The following is a 26,289-nucleotide window of genomic DNA, read 5'->3' as shown; positions in this document are numbered from 1 at the left end:
GCAGGGGCTCTACCACTGAGCCACACCCCCCAGCCCCTCCCTGGGGGATTCTAGGCAGGGGCTCTACCACTGAGCCACACCCCCCAGCCCCTCCCTGGGGGATTCTAGGCAGGGGCTCTACCACTGAGCCACGCCCCCAGCCCCTCCCTGGGGAATTCTAGGCAGCGGCTCTACCACTGAGCCACGCCCCCAGCCACCAAAGCCAGGTTCACACCACCCTCATGCTCTTTCCTGCTTCCCTGTGCTGAGGGTTCCCAGGTGCACAAGGTGGATACTCGTCTGCATGTTCACACACTCCAGCTTCATCCTAAGCATATATTAAAGACTAAGCCTCTCAATGGTCCACAGGGAAAAAGATGACAGTGCTTAGTTTTAGATTAGAAAGTGGAGGCTATGACAAGGAAGCCAGGGTGAAATACGCCTGGGCAGGAGTCCAGCCGGATTCAACACTAGCGATAAGTGGCCCCGAGGACAAGTTACCCAGGGGACTTAACCCTCACCCCAGCCTCTGCCTCCTTCCGTCAGACCCTCTTACCATCACCAGGGGCAAAAAAACCCTGAAAAGCTTACTTCCCTACTAGGCCTGGAGCAGAAAGATGGCCACTTACAAGTTGTTAACGTCACTTTCTCCAGCCTCATCTAGCTGTCGGTCGCTCATCTGGAGGTTGCCCGGGAACCTGGGATTCTGGAAGGAATCGGAGTGAAGGAAGACAGAATGAAGCACAAGAGGGCTGAGGATGCAGCTCAGTGGTTACAGTGCTATCAGCCGTACAGTGGCTCCCTTGCAAGCACAACGCCCTGAGTTCAACCCTCAGTACCTCAGGAAAAAGAAAAAAAGCCCTCGCACAGCCCAAAGGGACCAGGGTGGGGACAAGCTGCCTATATTAAGCATGTAGCAGGTCCTCTGTCAACGACATTCTTTTGAGGAAGACAGGGTCAGTCTATATGACCTCACGAATACAGACAGACCCTTTACTGACTCCCATGAAAGAGCACATACTATTGAATACCCATCATCAGACCTGAAGGCTCCGCCCTCGGACCTGAAGGCTCCTCCCTTGCAACACAAGCCCCTGAACACTCTGAGCATGTTCTCCCAGGGAACAATGAGACCTAGCATGTGAGACTGTTCCCCTGGCAATCATCTGGAATCCCTGGGTAGCTCACACTCATTTGTCACGGGTCTCCTGATTCCCAGGCCATCTCTTCAGCCTTAGCAGTTTAGGAGAGCTGCTCTTGTGAGCTCATGGGAGTCCAGAAGACACAGGCCCATGTATTCAAGTGTTTTGTTTATTTGTTTGTTTAAGATTTATTTATTTATTATATTTAAAGTACACTGTAGGCCGGGCAGTGGTGGCGCATGCCTTTGATCCCAGCCAGCACTTGGGAGGCAGAGGCAGGCGGATTTCTGAATTCGATGCCAGCCTGGTCTACAGAGTGAGTTCCAGGACAGCCAGGGCTACACAGAGAAACCCTATCTCGGAAAAAAAATAAAATAAAATAAATAAAGTATACTGTAGCTGTCTTCAGACACCCCAGAAGAGGGCGACAGATCTAATTATAGATGGTTGTAAGTCACCATGTGGTAGCTGGGATTTGAACTCAGGACCTTTGGAAGAGCAGTCAGTGCTCTTAACTGCTGAGCCATCTCTCCAGCCCACAAGTAATTTTTTTTTTTTAATTTTGTTTCCTTTTTCTTGTTTTTGTTTTGAGGCAGGGTCCCATGTAGCCCAGGTTGAATTATACTATGTAGCTAAGGAGAGTGTTAAACTCTTCATCCTCCTGTCTCCGTGTCCTAAGTGTTGGGGTTATAGGTATGCACACTCTACTAGGCTGATGCAGTGCTGGGCTTTGGGCAGACTAGGCAAGCACTCGGTTCATTTAGTTACATCTCCTCCTGGATTCAAATAATCCTCCTGCCTCAGCTGCTGGACACGGTAGAACAAGGGAATAGATCATAATGAGACAGGTGGCCATTGCCTCAAAGAGCTTCTAAATTCCAGAGTGACACTGTGACATGGACATAGAACAGGAGGAGATGCCACTTATTTTTTGCTTTCTTACTCTTTTGGGGGAAAAGGGGTTCCAGACAGGGTTTCTCTGTGTAGCCCGAATTGTCCTGGAACTCGCTCTATAGGCCAGGCTGGCCTCGAATTCAAAGAGATCCGCCTGCCTCTGCCTCCCAAATGCTGGTGCTAATAAAGGTGTGAGTCACCACTGCCTGGCTCTAAGCATTTTTTTTTAAGGTTTATTTTTATTTTTGGGTATTGAGTGTCTTGTGTGCACTTATGAATATTCACTGTGTATGTGTTTGGTGCACACAGAGGGTAGCAAAGATCCATGGGTCCCCTAGAACTGCAATGACAGATGACTGCTGCTGTACCGGCGCTGGACCTGAACCCTACGCCTCCTTTAGAAACAGCCTGTGCTCTTGATCTCTGAGCTAATCTAAGCAGCCCTGAAAGAACTGACTCTCATAGGATGTCCTCTGACCCTGCCGCCACCAATAAACAAACAAACAAACAGACAGACAGACAGACAGACAGACAGACAAACAATCCAAATCCAAGACAAGAGGGATTGGTGGCACAGCAGTTCATAGCACTTGTGCTCTCTCACAGGAGGCGGGTTAAGGTCCCAGCACCACCAGAGAACCTCAGATCTGTCTACATCTCTTTTTCTGGAGTATCTGCCGCCCTCTGCTGGCCACCTTGGGCACTGCATATACATAGTGCACACACATATATGCTCTCTCTCTCTCTCTCTCTCTCTCTCTCTCTCTCTCTCTCTCTCTCCATATACCTATCATGTATCTATCTAACTATCTCTATATCTATCTATCTCTCGAGAAAGATAGATGTTTGCGTTTTCCCCAGGGAACACCTCCCACTAGACATTGGTCGTTTTCCTATTTGTGAAATCAGAAAAACCCATAAGCATAGGTCGAATGGCTGGTCACACCCAGAGCTCCTTCACAGCACTGTTCTATCAGTTGATTTCTCCTCAGAGTCGGGCCATAGCATCCCTACTCCCCAAGGTCCCAGGCTGTTTCCCAATGAGAATAAAGATCATGGAGAGGCTGGAAGGAGGTGGGCCTAGAGGGGGGCGAGCCTAGAGGGAGGCGGGGCCAGATGGGCGGGGCCAGAGGGAGGCAGCATGGTGAGGGAGCGGAGCCATGGAGAATGGCAGACAGATGCTCACTTTGGTGTGGTACTCCATCCTTGTTCTCAGCAGTTTGAGGTAGATGCTGCACAGCTGTCCATACCCCTCGCTCAGGTGGCCCTTGGGGAAGAAGAGAGGAAGCTGCATCAGTAGTGAGGCAGGGTTGCCTCTTAAATCTTCTTGGGCTGCCTGATTGCTCAGTGGACGAGGGCTCCCACTGCCAGGTACAACAACCTTAGTTTAATCCCTGGGACCCGCCCGGTAGAAAAAGATGAGGCAGAAAAAAATGGCCCAGAGGGTAAAGCTGTTTTCCACCATGCCTGATCACCTCAGGGTCCTACACAATGGAAAAGTGCGGACTCCGGCAGCCATGCACCCACACATACATGCACACACACACACACACGCACGCACGCACGCACGCACGCACGCACGCACGCAACCTAAAACAATAAATAGAAATTTAAAGGGCGTTTATTTCCAGCCGGCACTCTAATATGGAGGGTATCCCTGAGAACAATCAATTCCAATTTCCTCTCCTCAGTTCTGTGATAAAAGAAGTAAATTCCAGTGCTGGGAAGGAGACCCAGCCGACACTCCCAGGGGGACTTCCCCAGAATTCATAAACATCCAGCGGAGTGTTTGATTGAGAGCGATCTCTATGGAGGCGAACACAGGTTCTCTCTGGAGGAACCTGTCTTCGTTACCGACTTCAAAGAATCGCTGGGCGTCCCCAGCGGGGGATCAAAAAGCACAAAAGGAAAATGAGCAGAATAACTAAAATTCACCAGAAATGCCAGATGGCCAGACAGAGCTCCAAGGACAGATAAGGGGATTGATTATAAGAAGCAGCGCATGGCACGGGTATCATTAACATAGGCATAAAATATTTGCAAGGCATGCGCTCCTGTAAAGAGGGGCTGGAGATGCGGCTCAGCAGTCAGGAGTGCATACTGCTCTTGCAGAGGACCTGAGTTCGGTTCCCAACTCACAACTGCCGTAACTTCAACTCCAGTGGATGTGACACCCTCTTCTGACCTAAGTCTGAACCCAGTCGCCATGTGTATATGCCCCAGAGACAAAAGAAAGAGAGAGTGAGAGAGAGGGGGGGATATTTTAAAGGAATCCAAGTGTGGCCTTGCACACTTGCAATCCCATCACTGGGGAAGCTGAGGCAGGAGGCTCTGTAACAGAAGCTAGCCTGAGCTACAAAATGAGACCCAATTGATCCATAAAAGAAAAGAGGGTTGAGATAACAAGAAACACGGGGCTGGGAGATGCTTGGCTGGTAAAGTGCTTGCCAAGGGCCTGAGCTATACTCAGACACGGCTGCAACCCCAGAACTAGGGAGGCAGACCCAGGAGGATCCCCGGGGCTCACTGGACCAATCGGTGAGCCCCAGGTCTGATGAGCTCCTTCCTGTCTTAAAACTCAAGGTGGGAGGCTTGGTGTGGTGTGGTGTGGTGGCCCGCCTTACATCCCAGCACTCGGGAGACAGAGGTGGGGCAATCTCAGGGACTTGGAGGCCAGCCTGGTCTACCTGGTGAATTCCTAGCCAGCCAGCACTAAGGACCCTGCCTCAAAAACCTGAAAAAAAGACAATATCAAAATCCAAGACGGACAGCTCCTGAGGAACAACGCCCACGGCTGACAGCTGGCCCCCACACCCAGGGGCATATCCTCGAACCTTTAGCACCTTCTCCCTGCACTGCATGCCGGTAATCCCAGTGTTTAGGAGGCTAAAGTAGGAAGAGTACAAGTTATAGGCTAGCCTGGGCTACCTATGGAGCCCTCCAGCAAAGAAATAATAAATCTTCAACTTTTCCCTTTATTATTATGCGTTTAGGTGCTTTCTGTGTCTATAGGTCTGTGCCCTGCACATGCGCATGTCGAGGAGGCCAGAAGAGGTCGCTGGAGCTTTGGAGTTACAGGTGATAGTGACCTCCATGGGGGTGGCTGGGAATTAAACTCGGGGCCTTTGGAAGAGCAGCTAGCGTTCTAACTGATGAACAATGTCGTCAGCCCCAAACCAAAGAATTACTACTGCAATGTATGGTGATCAGAAAGGGCGCAGGCACAACAGCAAGTTCTTGTGAGGGAGCCCCACTCCATGAGAGGGAACCCAGAGCGTTCCTGTAGCTTCCGGGGAGGAAGGGGGGGACTTCCGACAAGACAACGCATGTGGCGGCATCTTTAGCTCACCCCCAAGACTCATGGGAGAAACTAAACAATCGAGCCGGGCTAGGATGTGGTTCAGTGGGCGGAGTGCTGGCCCCTTCTCCGCCCCGGATACACTGAACTTGACTGTGCACACAAGCGGAGACAGGAAGATCATGAGTTCTAGGTCAACCTTGGCTACGTGGTGAGCCAGGTTCCACGAGATGTCGTCTCGACCAGACCAAGAGGCGGGAGACGACCTGCTATATCCCGTGCTCTTCGTTTGGCTGTGTCGGGGTGAGAAGCAGGGGTCCCCGGGCGCATCTCCGTACTCACCCACATCCTGCTCATGTCGCTTAACTCATTTTTGTATCTCAGGGAGTCTTTCAGCACCTAGGAAAGAAGAAGAGGCACGAGGGGTGACGGGGTGGCCAGGGAGCAGCCTTCCTGGGGCTCGGGTGGGGAAGAGACAGATCGGAAGGGACGCACCGCCTCCTGTGGGGATCAGAGGGGAGGGTGGGCGGCAGGCAGCGGCCTCTTATGTGTGTGTGTGTGTGTGATCTCCACACGTGCCAGAGCACACACGTGAGTTAGTGGACGATATTCAGGAATCAGTTCTCTCTGTCTCTCTCCGTTCCAGTGACTATTGTGTTGGGCTGACAGCTACTTTTTTTTTGATGGGGGTCAGGAAGGATGCAAAGGGCTGGGGACATATCTGTATTCATCCCTAATGCACTTGCTCCATATTGTTAGAAGTAATCAGTACACATACAATGTTACCGGCTTGGCACAGTCGCGGTTTGAGTGTCCACCTCTCAGCCCAGGTGCCTCTGCGACAGGTGGATACCGGTAGACACTACCTCGGCTCAGTATTTCAAAAAGCATTTGAGCCCAGAGATCCACAAGACGAGAGAAGATTGCAAGGGATGGTCATAAAAGAGGTACACTTATCGAGAGTGGGGTTTTATGATCAGAAATATGGCTGACCACCGGGCCAAAGGGGCAAACCTGAATCCCAAAGTGATTGACAAGCCTTTGACTCCGCCCCCTCACCTCCTATCTAATCTGTGGCTTGAGGTGAGCTAGAAGACGTGATCTCCAACTGCTAGCTCTCTGAGTAAAATAGTTTTAAAGATTCAGTTCCCGGGGCTGGAGAGATGGCTCTGCAGTTAAGGGTGCTCTGCAGTTTCTTTCCCCGGGGCTCGCAACATCCTGTACTTCCGGCTCCCGGGGATCTGACGCCTACTTTTGGCCTCGTGAGGCAACTGGACACACGTGGCATACACTCACGCATATAAATAAAAACATATCTTTAAAGTTTCGATTCAGCCAGGCGGTGGTGGCGCACGCCTGTAATCCCAGCACTCTGGGAGGCAGAGGCAGGGGGATTTCTGAGTTGGAGGCCAGCTTGGTCTACAGAGTGAGTTCCAGGACAGCCAGGGCTACACAGAGAAACCCTGTCTCGAAAAAACCAAATCCAAAAAATCAAAAATAAATAAATAAATAAAAATAAAGTTTCGATTCCCGTTTCTGCTCCCTGGCATCTGTACCTGACAGCAGGAGCGGAACTCAGGTGTCACAGTCCCCGCCTGTGCCTCCCCTGAGGCCCCAGGGACTCACGTTCGGATGTCCGTCTCGGAGAAGTTTGTGGAACACGTGGCAGAACTTCCAGCACAGCATGGCGTTGCTGGAGAGAGGCAGTCGGTTGACCACGGACCAAAAGGTCTGCGCCCCTTTCTCATGGTGGGTGCCCAGAATACACGGTGGGAGGAGTCAAGGAAGACAAGGGCCTGTGGGTGGAGCTGGGGAAGGGGGAGGCGGGGCACTGCTCAGGGCTATGACCCCACAGTTTTACAGTGCTTGCCTGGAGGCTGAAGGGATAAATACTTCGTTCCCTATTTTATAAGTTTCCCCTGAAAGGGAATTCTTTCTTTTTAATTACATTTTAAATTTATTTATGTAGGGTGTGTGTGGGTGTGCGCGCGCGGTGCGCAACATGCATACTTATATACATGTGGGCACCCCTATGCCCAGGTACGTGTATAGAAGTCAGAGGGCAGCAATCTGTTGGCAGTTCCACGTGGGGTGTCCAGGACTGAATTCAGGGCTTCAGGCTTGAAGACAAGCTCCCTTTAACATCCGCTGAGCCATCTTACTGGCACCCATTACCTGTCTCTTTGAGACAGGGTCAACTTTAAGTAGCCCAGGTTATCCTGGAACTTAGTATGTTAACTTTTGATCCTTCTATCTCTGCTTCCAGACTTCTGGGATGAGAGGGATGCAGGCCCACACCTTGGGCTGGGCCTGAGAACTCTGTGCATGTCAGCCAAGCACTATCTGGGCTACACCACCAGACCCTTGCCGGATTTTGGTATTAATGAAATAGTCTCACCCTGTAGCCCAGGCTGGCCTCCAAATCATGGCAATCATTCTGCTTGCTTCTGATGGCTGAGATTAAAAGGCAGGTGCCACCTATAATCTAAACATGTGGCCCTGGGCCAGGGTTGGTCTTGTCTTGTCGTTTCTGACTCAGCCAGATGTAGGATGGACTTATCTTGGGACCAATGCCAACATTTTCATTTTTTTTTCTTTTTCTGAGACAGGGTTTCTCTGTGTAGCCCTGGCTGTCCTGGAACTCCCTTTGTAGACCAGGCTGGCCTCGAACTCAGAAATCCATTTGCCTCTGCCTCCCAAGTGCTGGGATTAAGGTCCTGCTCCACTACTGCCCGGCCAATGCCAACAATTTAACACGTGTTTACACTTTTTCTTTTTTTTTGAGGCAGAGTTTCTCTGTGTGGCCCTGGCTGTCCTGGAACTTACACTATAGACCAGGCTGACCTTGAACTCACAGAGATCCTCCTGCTTCTGCCTCCTGGCTGGGATTAAAGCCATGCACCACCCCACCTGGATCTTCTTTGACTTTTGGTTGGCTTGTCGTTACTGTTCACATGTGTGCCATGCCTGTCTGAGTGTCACAGAGCTGCAGGACGCGCACGGATGTTGGAGAACAACCTTGAGGTTTTTTCTCACACTGTGGGTTCTGCCAACCAGACTCAGGATGTCAGGCTTGAGTAGTGAGGCCTGTGCCTTTGCCTGCTGAGCCAGTCAGCTCAGCAGACTTTCTCATCCATGATTAAAGTGAGGTCAGAAGCTGGGCAGGGCAACACACAACTACAATCCCGGTAAGATCTTGAGGTAGGAGAATACCAACTTTGGGCCAACATGGTGGACACAATGAAGACCTGTTTCAAAACCACCGTTGAAACCCATCAATAAAGAAGAGACAGCTTAGCGGGGGCAGTGGTGGCACATGCCTTTAATCCCAGCTCTTGGGAGGCAGAGGCAGACAGATTTCTGAGTTCAAGGCCAGCCTGGTCTACAGAGTGAGTTCCAGGACAGCCAGGGCTACACAGAGAAACCCTGTCTCTCAAAAAAAAAAAAAAATTATAAAGAGACAGCTCAGGGATTAAGGGTACCAGCTGCTCCTCAAGGACTCAAGGATTCTGTTCCCAGCACACCACTGTCCCCAACTCCAGTTCCAGATGATCTGGTGCCCTCTTCTGGCCACCATGTGCACTGCAAGTATGTATAGACATGTGCGGGCAAAACACCCATACAGGTATAAAAATACGATAAAATGAACAAGCAAATAAAAAATTTAAATATAGCTCAGTTGGTAGAACTTGCCTCATACGCATGAAGCCCTGGTTTTCATGCCAACACTGCATAAAAACTGAGTGCTGTGGTACACGCTTGTAATCCCAGCATTCCAGAAGTCAGGAGTTCAAGGTTACCCTCAGCTACATTGTGAATCTGAGGCCAATCTGGGCTACAAGAACAGGCCTGAGCTGGGGGCTGGACCAATGGCTCAACAGTTAGGAGCAACTATCTGCTCTTCCAGAGGTCTTGGGTTCAATTCCCAGCAACCACGTGGTGGCTCACAACCATCTGTAATGGGGTCTGATGTCCTTTTCTGGCATGCAGGTGTATATGCAGATAGAATACTTATACACATACAATAAAGAAATAAATCTTAAGAAAGAGAAATCATGGCTTGCTGGCCTCCTGGGACCCTTGGACACTGCCAGGCTGGGGTGTCTGAGACCAGACTCTCTGAGTCTGTGGTTACACTAGAAGTGGCTTCCATGGGCAGCTCCTGGCCCTGGCAAGGGCTACTCTTCCTGTTGCTGAGCAAGAAGCCTCCTCCTGACCTCGGTTCCCACCATTTGACCCCCTTCCAGCCCAGAGTCGGCCTCCCGGGGATTCAGTCCAAAAGGATATTCCTGGCATGTTTTTCCTTCACGGCCACTTCCTGCGTATTAATGGCCTTATTGACGCTGACCGTCTGCAAAAACAAGATGGGGGAGGGGAAGAAGATGAAATAAATAAGCCTCTTAGAGTTACTGAGACCCCTCCCCCTTCCTCCTCCCCAACACCCCACTCCTCCTCCAATGACCCTTGGTATCGCAGAGGGCCAAGAGACCATCCAGGGCCCTCTAGAGCCTCTTGAGTACCCAGCTTAGGGGAGGGGGGCGCAGAGGTGGGCATCACTCCCAGAGCAGCTGTCCCAAGTGGTCCCAAGGGAGCAGGCTCTGCTGCCTGGCATGGCTGTGCCCAGCTGCCGGACCCGCCTGCTACTCGCCGGCTTGGCACAACAGCATGGTAATTAAAGGGCCACACAAAGGAAAGGCTTCTTCACCCCGCCCCCCCCCCCCCCCCCCCCCCGCCCCGGGGAAACATTATTCCTCAGAATACAAGAGGAAGAGACGCCAATGTCAGGGAGTCACTGTGGCCTGAGCCCAGCCAGCTACCCCTCTGCCATTTCTAACCCTTCCCTGCCTGGGGCTGGCCAGATGGGGGAAGGGCGCTGGCCCAGCAAACCCGACAACTGTAATGCCCCTCCCAGGACCCCAGGGAGATGGACTGGGACAGCCCAATCCACAAAGATGTCCCCTGATCTTCACACAAGAGCGGTAGCAAGTACCCTCCCCCAAATGATAAAACAACACTTCCAAAGGGTTTCTCTGATTCACCATCCACTCTTGGTCATCTTCCAACTTGAGGGCAAATCCCTTTTCCTTCCTTAATTACACGGAAAAACGTGAAACTATTCCTTTCCTGTTGTTTTCAAAAGTCTCGACTTGTTAATTTTAATACAGACACGCGAGCAATGTGCATGAATGCTAAACGGTATCATGTCATCGAGGCTATTTTGTGGTTCAAAACTTTTAAGAGATTTATTATTTTTCCCCCTTCCCTCTCCCCCTCTTGCTCCAGCCCATAGGTTTTTATTTCTTTCACATTACAGATGGTTGTGAGCCATCCTACGGTTGCTGAGATTTGAACTCATGACCTCTGCGAGAGCAGTCAGTGCTCTCAACCACTGAGCCAGATCTCCAACCTATAAGTGATGTTTTTATTTCTAAGGGGTAGATTTCCAGGAGCAAGAGTACACGGACGAAATGTTTTGTTTGGAGCTGGAGAGATGGCTCAGTGGTTAAGAGCATCGTCTGTTCTTACAATGGTCCCAGTACCCACATAGTGTATTATAACCGTCTGTAACTCTAGTTCCAAGGGATGTGCCGGCCTTTTCTGCCTCTGCCGGCACCAAGCACATAAACAATACACAGACACACGTTCAGACAAAGCACTCAGACACATAAAACTTCTTTTTCTAAATTATTATTTTTTAAACCTTTGATTATTTATGGAGGCACTCAAACATACATAAATACAGCCTGGACTGGCCTATTTCAGACTTGGTATGTAGCCAGGAATGAACCTGAACTACTGATCCGCCTGTCTCTACCTCCTGAGTGCCCCCCAATACTGACTTATAATGGTGCTGGGACCCTAGTCTTCATGCATACTAGGCAAGTGCTCTTCTATCTGAGCTATATCCAAGCACCCTAAAACTTCATGTTCAAAAGTGGGTGCTACAGTGGTATATGGTACCTTATCTGTAATCCAAATACTTTGGAGGTAGAGGCAGGAGGATCCCTTGATCTTCAGGGCTAGCCTCAGTTCCTGAGGGTACTTGAGGCCAGACTGGGCTACATGGGACCTTGCCTCCAAGGAATAAACTAAAAACCTGTGACCGGGCTGGGCGTGGTGGTGCACGCCTGTAATCCCAGCACTTGGGAGGCAGAGGCAGGTAGATTTCTGAGTTCGAGGCCAGCCTGGTCTACAGAGTGAATTCCAGGACAGCCAGGGCTATACAGAGAAACCCTGTCTCAAAAAAAACAAAAAAAAACAAAAAAAACAACAACAACAACAAAACAAAAACAAAAAACCACCTGTGACAGGTGGGCTTTTCCTCTTTCTTGCAGTTGCCACCTGTAGATCTTGTACTTGGGTATCACCGACCACTGACCTCTCCTTCCTTGAAGCAAATCAAGGCCAGACTCTAGATCACTTCGCCTGTCAATCACTTCTCTGGTTGACGGTGAGGGAAGCAGACCGGTTGGAGCTAGATGAGGCCCCCACTGTGTGGGAGAGGATCCTAGATATTAGGACAATGAGACTGGTGCTGGGGACCCACAGATGCTGCCAATGAGGTGTTTTCTTCAGTGCTGTACTTAAGGGCCCGCGGCCTCCAGGCCTGGGTCCACACAGCTGAGGAGGAACGGGTCTAGCACGGGGTTTGGGGAAGAAGCCATGTTTTAGGGGGATCTCTCAGACCTGAGACTGAGGGTAGGTTATAGCTTACGGTCTGAGGGTACATCCCCATCATGGTGGGGAAGGCACAGGAGCAGGAGTGTGAGACAGCTTGTCCCAGGGCATCCCAGTCAGGAAGCAGAGACGGATGAATGCGGCTCACCTGTGGAGTGGGTTTTCCTATCTACTTTAACTCAATCGGGGAAACTCTCACACAGACAGGCGCAAGGGCTTGTCTCAGGTGATTCTGAGCCCTGCCAAGTTGACAACAGATATTAACTACCGGGTTAGCAAGGTGGCTCAGTGGGTAAAGTGTGCTTGCCAACAACCCTCTAGAACCTGCAGTAGGAGAGAAATTACTCTGAAAAATGGATCTGCAGCCTTCACACATGCGCCCTCGTATTTCAACCCCACCACATACACACACACACACACACACACACACACACACACTGAGCAAATAAATGTAAAATGAAAATACCGGGGGCCGGAGAGAGATGACTCAGTGGTTAAGAGCACACTGACTGCTCTTCCAAAGATCCTGAGTTCAAATCCCAGCAACCACATGGCAGCTCACAACCATCTGTAATGAGATCTGACGCCCTCTTCTGCTGTGTCTAAAGACAGCTGTACTGGCTGGTTTGTGTGTCAACTTGACACAGGCTGGAGTTATCACAGAGAAAGGAGCTTCAGTTGGGGAAGTGCCTCCATGAGATCCAGCTGTGGGGCATTTTCTCAATTAGTGATCAAGTGGGGAGGGCCCCTTGTGGGTGGTTCCATCTTTGGGCTGGTGCTCTTGGGTTCTATAAGAGAGCAGGCTGAGCAAGCCGGGAAGCAAGCCAGTAAGAAACATCCCTCCATGGCCTCTGCATCAGCTCCTGCTTCCTGACCTGCTTGAGTTCCAGTCCTGACTTCCTTTAGTGATAAACAGCTGCGTGGAAGTGTACGCTCAATAAACCCTTTCCTCCCCAACTTGCTTCTTAGTCATGATGTTTGTGCAGGAATAGAAACCTTGACTAAGACAACAGCTACAGTGTACTTACATATAATAATAAATAAACCAAAAAAAAAAAAAAAAAAAGAAAAGAAAAGAAAAGTAAAGAAAATACCGTTATAAGTTCCTTTGGGGACATGTAAGTTCCCCCACCTCTGAACCTGTTACCCCCTATCCTCTTCTGTAGCTGGGAGCGAGCATGGGACGAGTGGGGGGAGGGGGGGGAGTTACACTCTCAAGAGCTCATTCAGTGTTGCCAGTGTACCTGATATGGTCCCAGCAACAACAGGCACCAGTGTGGAGATGCCCGTGAATCAGAGACCGTGGTTCTTGCCTACAGATCGGCTTCTGTAATCAACACGGCCTCTCAACACGGCTCCAACATTCTCGAGTTTTGGGTTTTGCTGAGACAGAGTCCCATTTATCCTGGGCTGGCTTTAAAATCTCTACGTAGCAGAGGATGACCGTGAACCTCTGAATTTTCTGCCTCCACCTTCTGAGGGCTGGGATTACAGGGGTGCACCACCATGCCCGGGGTGCACCACCATGCCCTGCTTATGTGGTGCTAGGGATGGAACCCACAGCATGCACATACTAGGCAAGCAGTCCACCAGCTCAGCTACAGGATCTCACTAGTTCAGGGTGGCCTGGAACTCACAATCCTCCAGCTCCCGTCTTCTCTGCCCTGTGTGTGGCCCATACTGGGCTTTTAAAAGCAAGCTATGATGCGACCAAGCTTGGAGATGCTGGCCCGGAATCCCAGCCAGTGGAAGAAGTTGAAGCAGGAAGATGGTTCAAGGCCCGGCTAGGCAATGCTAACACCCTGGCGCAAAAGAAGGGGGGTGGGGGCGGATCCGGGTCACCCAGAGTCCTCAGGATATCCGTCACCTTTATGTGTCTTGGGCAGATGCTCCATTGAGACCATTTTGCTCAGACAGCATCCTCATATCCCAAGCTACATACATCACATAGGCTCCTCTACCCGTCCATATTGCAGACACTACATTCCGGGACTGGTGATCAGCAGGAAAAAGTGCTTGTAGCTGCGCATGGGTCCAATCCCCAGATCCCACACAGTAGACCTCTTCATATGGTCCTCACTTCCACCTGCACACCTAAGCACGCTCATGCTCCGCTTCTGCATAAAGGAATAAATGTCACCTTAAAAGACCTAAAGACAACATTTTACCATTTTTGTATAATACCCCTCCTGGCTCCAGTTTAGAAACAGGTCTTATGTAGCTCAGGCTGTACTAGGATACACTATGCCGGCCAGGCTAACCTCCTACATCAGTCTCCCAAGGCCAGGGGTAGAAATGTACACCACCAGCGTCCAGTAACAATGCTGTAGGTACTTAGTAGTTGCCTTTCTCCCATAAAGACTAAAATCCAAACCAGGTGGTGGCAGCACATGACTTTAATCCCAGCACTGGAGAGAAGCGGGTGGATCTCTACATTCAAGGCCAGCCGGGTCTACAGAGCAAGTTCCAGGACAGCCAGGGCTACACAGAGAAACCCTGTCTCAAAAAACTGGAGAAAAAAATAAGGACTAAAGTCTGAGGGACTGAGGGAGCTCCTCACTCAGTGAAGTCCCTGTCCTACGGGCATGAACTCCAAGTTCAACCCACAACACCCACATAAAACCCAGGTGGGGCGCACATCTTATGACTGTGTGATTCCATCTGGGGAGCACGACACAGAGGCAGAGACAGGCAAATCCTGGGGCTCACTGCTCAGACGAGATGGGCTCAGGGAAAGACCCTGTCTGGAGAAAAGCAAAATGGAGAACAAGCAAGGAGGGCAGTTGATGGTGACTTCTGGCTTCTGCATGCACACAGACGTGTATACAACACACACACACACACACAGATACATCTATACATCACACACACAAGCACACACAGACATTCTATACATCACACACAGATACATCTATACATCTCACACACACACACAAGCACACACAGACATTCTATACATCACACATACATACATCTATACATCACACACACAAGCACACACATTCTATACATCACACACAAGCACACACAGACATTCTATACATCACATACACACAAGCACACACATTCTATACATCACACACACACAGATACATCTATATATCACACACACAAGCACACACAGATACATCTATACATCACACACACACAAGCACACACAGACATTCTATACATCACACACACACAAGCACACACATTCTATACATCACACACACACAAGCACACACAGACATTCTATACATCACACACACAAGCACACACAGACATTCTATACATCACACACACAGACAAGCACACACAGACATGTCTATGCATCACACACACACAAGCACACGCAGACACACACATGCACACACAGACATGTCTATACATCATACACACACAGACACATCTATACATCACACACACAAGCACACAGACACATCTATACATCACATACACACACATGTACACACAGACATGTCTATAATCACACATGCAGATATCTATACATAATATACACATGCAGATATGTCTATACATCATGCACACACACACATATACACACATGCACACACATATCAACATGGACATATGACACACACGCAGCATGCAAGCTCTGGTTTGTCCTTCCATATGGCCCTACACCCTCTAGAGAGAGCAGGACAGGATGGAGTCCCGAGGCCTCGATGCTGCCTGCTCCCAAACACCACTCAGTTGCTGCCCAGACTTGGAACTCATTTGGTCTGGGCAGATCCAGGTCTTCTGCAGGGGGTGCAAGTGTGAGCAGAGCAGGGGGTGTGGGGTGCTCCCAGGGAGCAGAGGGTGGAAGTTGGGGGCTCAGTGTCTCACCTCTGGAGGGGGCTCTAGGTTCGAGAACATCCTTTGAGAACACTGTGTTCTCGTTATTCCGCTGGAGTCACACGGGACCTACAGCCAGCAGTGGCTTTTCTGAAAGAGCAGCATTGTGCAGCGCTTCCTGGCCCAGCTGGCCCCTGTGTCCCCAGCTGGTCCCCGAGAGCCAATTATCAGCAGGCGCTGAAGGAAGGGAGGCTTTCTCTCTCCACTTCTCTGCCTCCCCCTCCAGGCCTCTCTATTGACAGACTCCCTGCAGGCACACCAGCCTGGATATGACCAATGAGAAGTTGGGGGGCCTTGCTACTGGGTAGAGCAGGCAGTGGGGCCTGGGCTGGCTTGCAGGGCAACTGGGCATTGTCGAGTCACGCACACAGCTCTGGCCTGCAGCCCAGCCTTTGGGCTACCAAGGCCAGGTTAGTTTGTAAAGGTTCCATAGCAGAGAGGCTTGGGACGCAGCCCTGAGGTCTGGGCCAATGGAAGACCAACCGCTGGGGCCAGAAAGAACACCCAAGACAAAGGCAGGAAGAAGGGGGCTGGGAACAAAATAGAAGACATACAAAAACCTCAGTGGTAGAGCCCCTGCCTAGAATCCCCCAGGGAGGGGCTGGGGGCGTGGATCAGTGGTAGAGCCCCAGACTAGAATCCCTCGGGGAGGGGCTGGGGGCGTGGCTCAGTGGTAGAGCCCCTGCCTAGAATCTCCCAGGGAGGGGCTGGGGGCGTGGCTCAGTGGTAGAGCCCCAGACTAGAATCCCTCGGGGAGGGCTGGGGGCGTGGCTCAGTGGTACGATGCCTGTTTTGCATAATGGAGACACTCAGTTCAATTTTCATATCACACAAAAATAAAAAGACAGGTCGGTGGTCAGGAGCCTGGTTGCTCTTCTCCCAGCATCTACACGGTGGCTCATGATTGTCTAAACCTTCAGTTCCAGGGGACCTGATGCCCTCTTCTGGTCTCTGCAGGCATCAGGCACACACATGGTACACAAACATGCACACAGGCAAAACAGCATACACATTAAAAAGAAGAAAAAAAAGAACATAGTTGTGCTTCTTTTAATTTTTCTTTCCCCTTCTTTCCATTTCCTTTCCCATTTTTCTTTTCCTCTCCCCCTTCCTGCTCTCGTTTCCTGGGCCTGCTTCTCTATTAACAGGAAATACTCAGAAACTCCACAGCTGGGCAAAACAGGAGTCCAGCTAGAGATGAACAGAAGAGGAGTGTGAGCTAGTGGTGGTGGTGTGTGAGTAGGGCGCTTCTGAGGATTCCCTCAGGATGGTGCCGCGTAGACACTGCAGACCTCACAGACAGGCTGGGAAGGAAGCTGGCCTTCTGGGTGATTCTAGATCCTACCAACAGTGTTAGCCATCACCCCCTCAGTCTGGAACAGGAACTCCAATTTCTCCATCATTGCTACCCTCACCTCCTCCCATAAGCCCTTCTGCTGGCCAGCCCATTACGGTCTGTTGTGTTGTGAAAAATGTCCCCCACGGGGCTGATGTATGAAAGCGCTCGACCCCAGCCAGTGGAACTGTTTGGGAAGGTTGTGGGGGCCTTGGGAGGCGGAGTCTCTCTGGAGGAAGCAGGTCAGTGGGGGCGGGCCTTGAGCCTTACAGGCTCAGCCCCGTTTGTTTTCTGATGGTGAATACAATGTGTACAGCAGGGATTCCACTCCCATCAAGCCTTCCTTGCCTGCTGGTCAGGCTTTTCCACCACGGTGGAATGTGCTAGAATAAACCCTTTCTCCTTTAAGTTGCTTTTATTAGATTCTTTTTTTTTCTTTTTTTAACAGCAACAGACTAGAATAGTAGGGGTGCAAATCATCCTCCTCCTCAAAGCTAATCAGTTTGAATACAGAAAGGCAGCATCTTCCTGGAGGAAGTGGGTCACCGTGTACTGGGGGGAGGGGTGTCAAACCTTGAGGTGATAGCCTGGCTCTGCTTTCAAGCTGATCTCTCTCCCCCTTTCTCCTGGTCCAAGGAGAAAGAGAGTCTTGACCATGAGTTCCGGCCATTGTGAATTCTGTTATGCCTTCTCATCAAGGTCGACTAACTTCTTAAACTTCCACCCTTAAGGTACATGTACAGGATTTGGTGACAGTGACAGACAGGTAAGTCACAGCCCAAGAAAATGTTTTCCATACTGCCGGCAGTATGCCTTGCCAGGGCTTCTGCGGGAAATGTTCCGATGGACAGGGCTGGGCCAAGTCTGCCCTCAAACCACCATGTTGCCCAACTGCTCTGTAACCTCTCCACGCCCTCGGCCACGCCTCATTTCCACAGCTGGTGGGAGGGGGCTTTGCTTCTAGCTCCTCTAGTAAGAGGCACCCACGGCAGCGTCACACCAACGATTTCACAGAACAAAGTAGGTAAAGGGCTGAGACAGGCAGGATCGGGATCCCCGCATCTGTCACGGAACTGATTCATTAGTGACCTGTGTGTCCCATGACTGTGGCAGGAAGTACTTGCTGCAAGCCCAGCAATGCTAAGGCGCACCACTTCTCCCTCCCAAACATCCTCCTCGGTCTTCCTAATTCTTGTTCTAATTCCACAATAGGCACTCCTACCTCAGTGCTCAGTGGTAGAGCCCCTGCCTAGAATCCCCCAGGGAGGGAGCTGGGGGCGTGGCTCAGTGGTAGTGTCCCTGCCTAGAATTCCCAGGGAGGGGCTAGGGTGTGGCTCAGTGGTGGAGTCCCAGCCTAGAATCCCCTAGTGAGGGGCTGGGGTGTGGCTCAGTGGTAGAGCCCCTGCCTAGAATCCCCCAGTGAGGGGCTGGGGGCATGGCTAGGCAGCAGAGCATTTGCCTGGTATGGGCTAGGCCCAGGTATGGTTTCACTCTCAGGACCACAAAAGGGAGGGAAAAAAAAATGTAACTTTTCCTACTAGCAGACCTTTAGCCAATTTCGACCCAGTAAGAGTCAAAAGGGCAAAGCTGTCAGACAACCAAGAACAGAACCCAGTGAAGACAATGTAAACCTGAACAGCTTCCTCACGAATTGACCCAACTGTCGTCAAGGAAACAGTCTGTCCTGGTTGCTCATGGACCATCTGTCCCTAGGTTTCACGGCTGAGGTCCCGAGTAAGAAGGAAAAGCACACAGACAGACCTATCCCTCGGAATGCAACCCTCAGTTAGTAGCAGGCACCCATTTAAAGGTATTAGCAGGACAGGAGACACTCAGGGAGGGGACATTCCAGAGCCCTAAACTCCAGCCGCCATGCTCCCATATCCACACCAGGTAGACTTGTCGCGTGCTACGCCAGTCACATTCTACAAAGCACACGTTCCTAGTGTCTCGTCAGTATTGAAAGTACAAGAATGTCTGCTGATTTAAATCTGAACTGTCCCCCACCCGCTCCTGATTCGAACGTCCTCATCTCCCACCCCGTGCTCAGGATGCTATTCTGAGGTCCAGCTGAGGGAAGCAGGATTTGAACTCAGAACCTTCGGAAGAGCAGTCAGTGCTCTTAAGCGCTGAGCCATCTCTCGCCCTTTTTCTTTTTTTAAGTAATTGTACTTTTCTTCGTGGCGAATAGGAATTGACACAGAGCACAAATGAAGAACTTATTCACTCTACAAGAGAGACTGGCATCACACGCCTTTAAATAGCGATCTCTGTTAGTACATTTAAAATTGGGTTGTGTTTACAGAAGTGTGATTTACACAAGACCACATCTGTTACATAATGCTCAAGAAGAACTTCCCTCCCGTGTAACCTCTAAATACAGAGCCAGCCAGCGCAGCAGTCACCTGCCTTCCAGAAGGTACTTGACACCACTCTCACCCAATACAAAGAATAACCCCAATCTTGTTAAGTCTTAAGGGGCTACCCCAAGTCTCTGGTCTCCTTCAAATTTGGATAAACAGTTCCAAGTTCCTTCTGCATCCAACCCACAGTTCTTTAATACATGCTATGCTTATTTTTTTGCTTCTTTGAAATAGAGTCAATATGGTCTTGAAACATAAATTACTCTGACTTGAACTTACTATGTAGCCCAGGCTGGCCCATCTCTCCTGCTTCAGGCTCCTGAGTGCTGGGATGATAGGCACATGTCACCACAGTTGACTATTTAAAGGTTTTAAGCACAGGGGTGACACAATTGGGACTTACTTTTCTTTAAATTTGTTGTTTGTGGCATGATCTCATGCAGCCCACGCTGGCCTTGAACTCACAATGTAGCGCAGAATGGGTTTTAACTTCTGGTCCACCTGCTTCCACCTCCAGAGTAGTGGGGCTGCAGACACGCATCACTGTGCCTGGTTTTACACAGTGCTGGAACAGAACCCAGGGCATTGTGCAAAATGCTAGGGAACCTCTCTCCTGACTGAGCCACGCCCCCAGCCTCTGGCTAGAGCAACTCGCTCTCAAGCAGGGACCTAAGGAAAGTAGTTTAGAGGAAGGAGGCACCAGGAGACCTGAGGAGCACTGCTGGGGTTTACAGTTTATTTCCTCATCTGCTTCCTCTTTTCTGCACTGGGGCTAAACCCAGGGATTATGCGAATGCTGTTGGAATGTGTTTTCACATATGGATACAGTGTGCACGTGTGTATGTATGCCTTTCCGTGTGTGTGTGTGTGTGTGTGTGTGTGTGTGTGTGTGTGAGAGAGAGAGAGAGAGAGAGAGAGAGAGAGAGAGGAGGCAGAGGCTGACATTCGATTATCCCCCTCAGTCACACTCCCTCCACTTTGCATTTTGACACAAGGTCTCTCCTTTGAACCCAGAACTTGGCAAGACAGTTCATCATCTGGCTGGCTAGCTTACTCCAGGAATCCTGTCTCTGCCTTCACCAGGCTGGGATTACGGGATTTTGTCTAGTACTGGGAGAACCAAACATTGATCCCCACGCTTTCTCAGCAAGCATTTTATTGGCTGAGCTGTCTCCTCAGTCTAGAACTTACTTTTAAGGTAGAAAGGACATTGGGATGTTCCATGGAAGGCGACACAGTGACTATCTTCCAGAGGAAACAGAGGGAGCAAATTAGTACTAACAAGACAGAGGTGGGTGTGGTGGCACGGGTGTGTAATTCCAGGTATACAAAGAGCCAGTCTACGCAACACAGTGAGAACCATTCCCAAAATAAATAAATGCAACAGAGAGAATGGTGGGAAAAGTTTGTTTGAGGACACAGAAGCTTGTTTTTTTTTTTTTAATAAAAGCAACCTATCAGATATGCACACGGCACTATAAATGAGAAGCCTAGGCAAGCATTTTACCAACTGACCTACATTCCTAGCTCAGAGTTTCTTTGTTACAAATGGAGAAATGAACAGGTAGGCTGGGCCACATGATGGAAGCTAGAAGAATTCCAGGGTGACTGAGGCTACGGGTCTCTTTCCCAGAAAGTCCCAGTAAGGGGCTGGGGGTGTGGCTCAATGACAGCACCTGAGTGATGTCCTTTATGGTACTGACACAATCAAGAGACATATGAGAAGTGCAATTAAGAAAATGTCTCCATAAGAATAGCCTATACAGGGCGGGGAAGGAGGGGGTCAGGAGAGATGGCTCAGTGGTTAAGAGTACTAACAGCTACTCCAGAGGTCCTGAGTTCGATTCCCAGCAGTCACGTGGTGGCTCACAACCATCTGTAATGGGATCCGATGCCCTCTTCTGGTGTGTCTGGAGAGAGTGACCATGTATATTAAATAAGCAAATAAAACTTAAAAAGAAAGAAAAGAGTGGCCTATAGGTAAGCCTGCGGGACATATTCCTCATCAGGTTCTACATGGGAGGGCCCAGCACGTGGCCGGTGGCACTTCTAAAGCAGGAGGCCTGAGGTGGATGATCGCTGATAGGCAGCGTTCCTCTGTTCTGCCTGCGTTTCTGCCTTGAGTTCCTAGGCTGGTTTCCCTCCATGATGGAGTGTGACCTGAGAGTGGTTAAGAAGAAACATTTTCACCCCCAAGTTGCTTTTGGTTGTAGTGTTTTTAATCACAGCAACAGAAACCCTCAAACAGAAATTGGTACCAGGAATGGGGTATCCCCGTGACAGACCTGATTGTGTTTTAGAAGAGTTATAGAGGAACTCTGGGACTTTGGGCTAGAAAAGCCACTGAGTGTTCGGAGCTTAATGAACCGCTGTGGGAAAGAACCTAGGAGATAATGCAGATGAGGGTGGCCCTGCTTGTGAAGTTTCAGAGGAACCTTTGACGATCTCTGAAAGACTCTACCAAGACTCTGAAGAATCAGTCACTCTGATCAGCTGGGGCCAAGATATCTGCTGTAATTAAAAAGGAACCATTAAGTGAAACCGTTACTCTGCTTGGACAATGGATACTGAGCAACTGGGGCTGAAGGATCAGCTGGCATTAAGACGAGACCAGCATCAGTCAGGTGAAATCTCCTCCTAGGAGTATTTCCTCAGGGCTAGCACACAGAAGCTGTGGTCCAGGATAGCCCAGGTTCTCATGCTAGGAAATGTGTAAACATCTCTCAGCGGTCCTGGTTTTAAACACATGAAGGAACTGTAAAGAACACGTGAGATTTGGCATCATGAGAGGTCAAAAGAAGCCAACAGTGAATGTCGCCCCAGTTGAAATAGAAGCCCCAGGACTGAAGGGGTCATAGAGAGACCTTGAGGCTTGGTACAGTGTGACAGGACCAGAGTCCCTGAAGAGAGCTCAGGAAAGACGAGAATGCCACCCGGCCGACCATCGTAGAGACCCCAGCATCTTGGAGATGCCAGTACCACCGGATGACCACCCAGGACATCAGCAGGTGCACCGTGGAGCTGGCATGAGCCCACCAGACAAGCTGAGTGTGCTACAAATGGCAGAGTTTGAGAGGCAGAGCTGCGCGTAAGCCCTGCAGAGCCCAGAAGATCAGAAGTGGAGCCCAGAAGATCACGAGTGAGGCCCAGAAGCTAAACACCGAGCTTCGCACGGATGGACTTCTGTTTTGCTCTGCTTTGACTGTATCTATGCCCCGGCTGATCTTTTTTTTTTTTTTGAAACAAGAAGTATGTAACTTATTCTTTTACGTACAGGATCCCACTGTGAGACTTTGTAATTTTAGAGAGTCTTTGAGCTTTCTAAGAGACTGGATATTTGAAGGAGACTGGACGTTTAAAGTATTTGAATTTTTAAAGACTACGGGACTTGTAAAGTTACTTAGGCTGTATTTTCTGATATCATTATGAATGAGAGCTTGAGGGTTAAAATAAAAGTTATAGCTGAACAGTGATGCATTTGAGTGTGTTAAGTTGACACACACAGCTGCATGTCAGCTGCCTTTTGTTGTTGTTGTCAACTTAACACAAGCTAAAGTTATCTGAGAAGAGGGAACCACAATTGAGAAAAGGCACCCTGACGGGAGGCTGTGGGAGGGGCCAGACAATTATGCGCAGGCCTGGGTGTACAAGACGTAGGCTTAGCAAACCATGGGGAGCCAGCCAATTAGCAGAGTTCCTCCGTGGCCCCTGCTTCGGTTCCTGCCTTGAGCTCTGGTCCTGACCTGAGTTCTTCCCTGACTCAGTTGATGGAGCATGGCCAGAAACTCATATGAAATTAACCCTTTCCTCCTCACGTTGCTTAACATCACAGCATTTTATCACAGCCACAGAAATCTGTACAAAGACATCTAGACTCCTCGAGGGAGTGGCCAAGGGCATCAAAAAGATAAAATACAGCTGGGTGTGGCACACAGGTCTAATTCCAGCACTGGAGGGAAGGGGGCAGAGGCAAATGCCCTGTTTCAGGCCAGCCAGGTATACAAGGTGAGACCTTGGGGGGCGGGGCCTGAGCTGTAAACTGACCTTGCCGCAGACAACCACAGTGAACGTGCCTAGGGCTGCTTGGGTCCCTTGGAAGGACTGAATGGTCCCTCTCAGAGGCCATGAAAGCCGGGAGGAGGGGAAGTATAGCAGGTAACTAGCTAGGTCTTAGCAGTATCTCTGTTGCTTTCATGCGGCGGAGCTGGGGGACCCCGCTGGAGAGGAGTGGTGGGTCAAGCTGGTTTGTTTCAAATGGACTAATGACAATGCTTTTGCACATTTAGGAGTCACTAGGTCTACTGGATGGGCACAGGTAATGGCCGTGCAAGCTTTCAAGGGACAGACTGGATCTTCTGGATAAAGAGGAAGTGAGGCTGGGGGGCGGGGAGACCAGGAAGCACAAAGAGCTGTGCCATTGGATGAAGGGAGTGACCTCAGCCTGAGCCCCGCCCCCTGCCCCAGCCCCGTTCCTCCCCTGACCTTGTGGGGGTTTTTTTCCCCCCCTCCAGTCAATTTGTCTCCCTCTCCTTTATTCCCCTTTAGTTTTTAAAATGCTCGGGCCAGACAGATCAATACTGGAACATATTCAGGCCCTTTGGCACGCTTCCCCCTCTCTGAGGAGAGCTTTAAGAAGAGACCCAGGGCTGAAGGGATGGCTCAGTGGTTAAGAACGCTGGTTGCTCTTCTGGAGTCCCCAGAGATCTGTGGTTCCAGTGTCCACTCTTCTGACCGCCACGGGAACTACGCATGCGTGTTAAGCACATGCATACATGCACACAAAAAGGCCATACATATAGCATACACAAAGCTGCCTGCTGCTGGCTTTGGGGAAGACAGTTCGTGAAGGGTGGGTAGGTGAGGAATGGGGGGGCAGGAGGGAGGGGCTGGCCCGCAGTGAGTGTACACTTGCCTGGCATGCGTGAGGCCCTGGGTTTGATTCCTCGTACATTCACAATCCTCTTTTAACCCCTCCTACCTGTAATAATCCTGGATTCAAGCTTACACGTTAGTTCACTTAGCATTTATACCAACATTGGGTCTAATTCTGTTGAACAGATGGGGAGACTGAGGCCCAGAATGGTTCAGTACCATCTCTGGCTGGTCACCGTACCTGGTATGAGGGTTAATCTTCATGAACAACTTGACTGGATTTTATTTTTGTAATTTTTAAAAATTTATTTATTTATTTATTTATTTGGGGTTTTTTTTTCCAAGTCAGGGTTTCTCTGTGTAACAGAGCCCTTGCTGTCATGGACTCACTTTGTAGGCCAGGCTACCCTCAAACTTAGAGATATACATACACCCAATCTGCTGAGATTTGTACACCAACATGCCTGGCTCTAATTTTTCTTTTAATTCTTCTCTCAAATATTACATCCTGACCACAATTTTCCCTCCCTCCCCTCTCTGCAGCCTCCTCCCCCCATCTCCCCCTCAGATCTATCCCCCATCCTTTCCTCAGAGAAAAACAGTCCTCCCAAGGACATCAACCAGACATAGCATAGCAAGCTACAGTAATCCTGGGCATTCACCAGCACATCAAGGCTGGACAAGACAAGCCAGAGGGAGGAAAAGGGACCCACAACTGGATTTAAATCACTATGAAACACACCTCTGGGCACGTCTGTGAGGAAACTCCTCGACTGGTTAATTGAGGTGGGAAAACTAAACAAAAAGGAGCCGGTGAGCTGAGGCCCAGCATCCACTCTCTCTGCTTCCTGACTGGGATGCAGTATGAGCGTCTGCCTCCCGCTCCTGCTCCCACACCTTCCCCGCCATGATGGACTGTGAGGAACTACGGATCAACCATCCTCTAAGCTCCTCTGTCAGGAATGTGATCGCAGCAAAGGTTAACAAATACACCTCCCTGCTGAGAAGACCCAGCTTGTAAACAGCAAGAGTTATAATTTGAACCTATAGCTGGGTGGTGGCGGCACACGCCTTTAATCCCAGCACTTGGGAGGCAGAGGCAGGCGGATTTCTGAGTTCGAGGCCAGCCTGATCTACAGAGTGAGTTACAGGACAGTCAGAGCTGTCACAGGACACAGAGAAACCCTGTCTTGAAAAAAACCAAAATAATACCACAGAAAAGGAATTGCTTCCACCAGACTGGCCTGTGGGTGTGTCTGTGGGGCATTTTCTTGGTTGATGATTGACGTGGGAGGGCCCAGACCACTGTTGGTTAGACAAGCAGGCCTGCATTTATAAGACAGCAAACTGGGACAAAGGAAGTTAGACTGGTGAGATAGCTCAGTGGTTAAGAGCACTGGTTGCTCTTCCAGAAGGACCTGAGTTTAATTCCCAGCAGCCACATAGTGGTACACAACTGTTCGTAACTCAAGTTTCAAGGGATTCAATATCCTCTTCTGGTCTCCTTTGGACAGCAGGTGGTCATGTAGCCAAAACACCAATACAGAAAAAATTAAATCCAAAATAAAAATAAATAAAAGGCGAACAAGCCAGTAAGCAGTGTTCCTCTGTGGCCTTTGTTTCCGTTCTTGTTTCCAAATGCCTGCCTCGAGTCCCTGTCCTAGCTCCCCTCTGTGGTGGACCGTAACTTAAAAGATGAAGAAAACCTAGGGGCTTTTTAGTCACAGTACTTCTCACCACAGCAGCAGAAAGCAAACTAGAGTAGACAAGGCTGGCCCAGTCATTTCCCCAGATCAGAACGCACTGCCAGATCCCCAGATCAAACACACGCCAAGTCCCCAGTTTGGGGACCAACCTAACCAGGCAACAAAAGTGCAGGCCTCGCTG

The 26,289-nt window shown here is 50.0% G+C and overlaps 1 protein-coding gene across 2 annotated transcripts in view; it reads right to left on the bottom strand.

Moving 5' to 3' along the window:
- The window catches only part of Hip1 (huntingtin interacting protein 1), a 136,756-nt gene that overhangs the window by 46,957 nt on the left and 63,510 nt on the right, over positions 1–26,289 (bottom strand). For both annotated transcript variants that reach the window (XM_052169164.1, XM_052169165.1), the window contains exons 2-6: positions 9,601–9,664; positions 6,940–7,082; positions 5,656–5,712; positions 3,202–3,282; positions 609–685 (exon numbers count right to left, since the gene is read on the bottom strand). In XM_052169164.1, the coding sequence (XP_052025124.1) occupies positions 609–685; positions 3,202–3,282; positions 5,656–5,712; positions 6,940–7,082; positions 9,601–9,664 (422 nt within the window). The remainder of the gene's footprint in view (positions 1–608; positions 686–3,201; positions 3,283–5,655; positions 5,713–6,939; positions 7,083–9,600; positions 9,665–26,289) is intronic.

This window comes from Apodemus sylvaticus, chromosome 22, assembly GCF_947179515.1.
Source record: "Apodemus sylvaticus chromosome 22, mApoSyl1.1, whole genome shotgun sequence".
NCBI classification, from domain to species: Eukaryota; Metazoa; Chordata; class Mammalia; order Rodentia; family Muridae; genus Apodemus; species Apodemus sylvaticus.
Note: the sequence above shows the minus strand (reverse complement) of the source record. Positions and strands in the feature narration are given on the sequence as shown.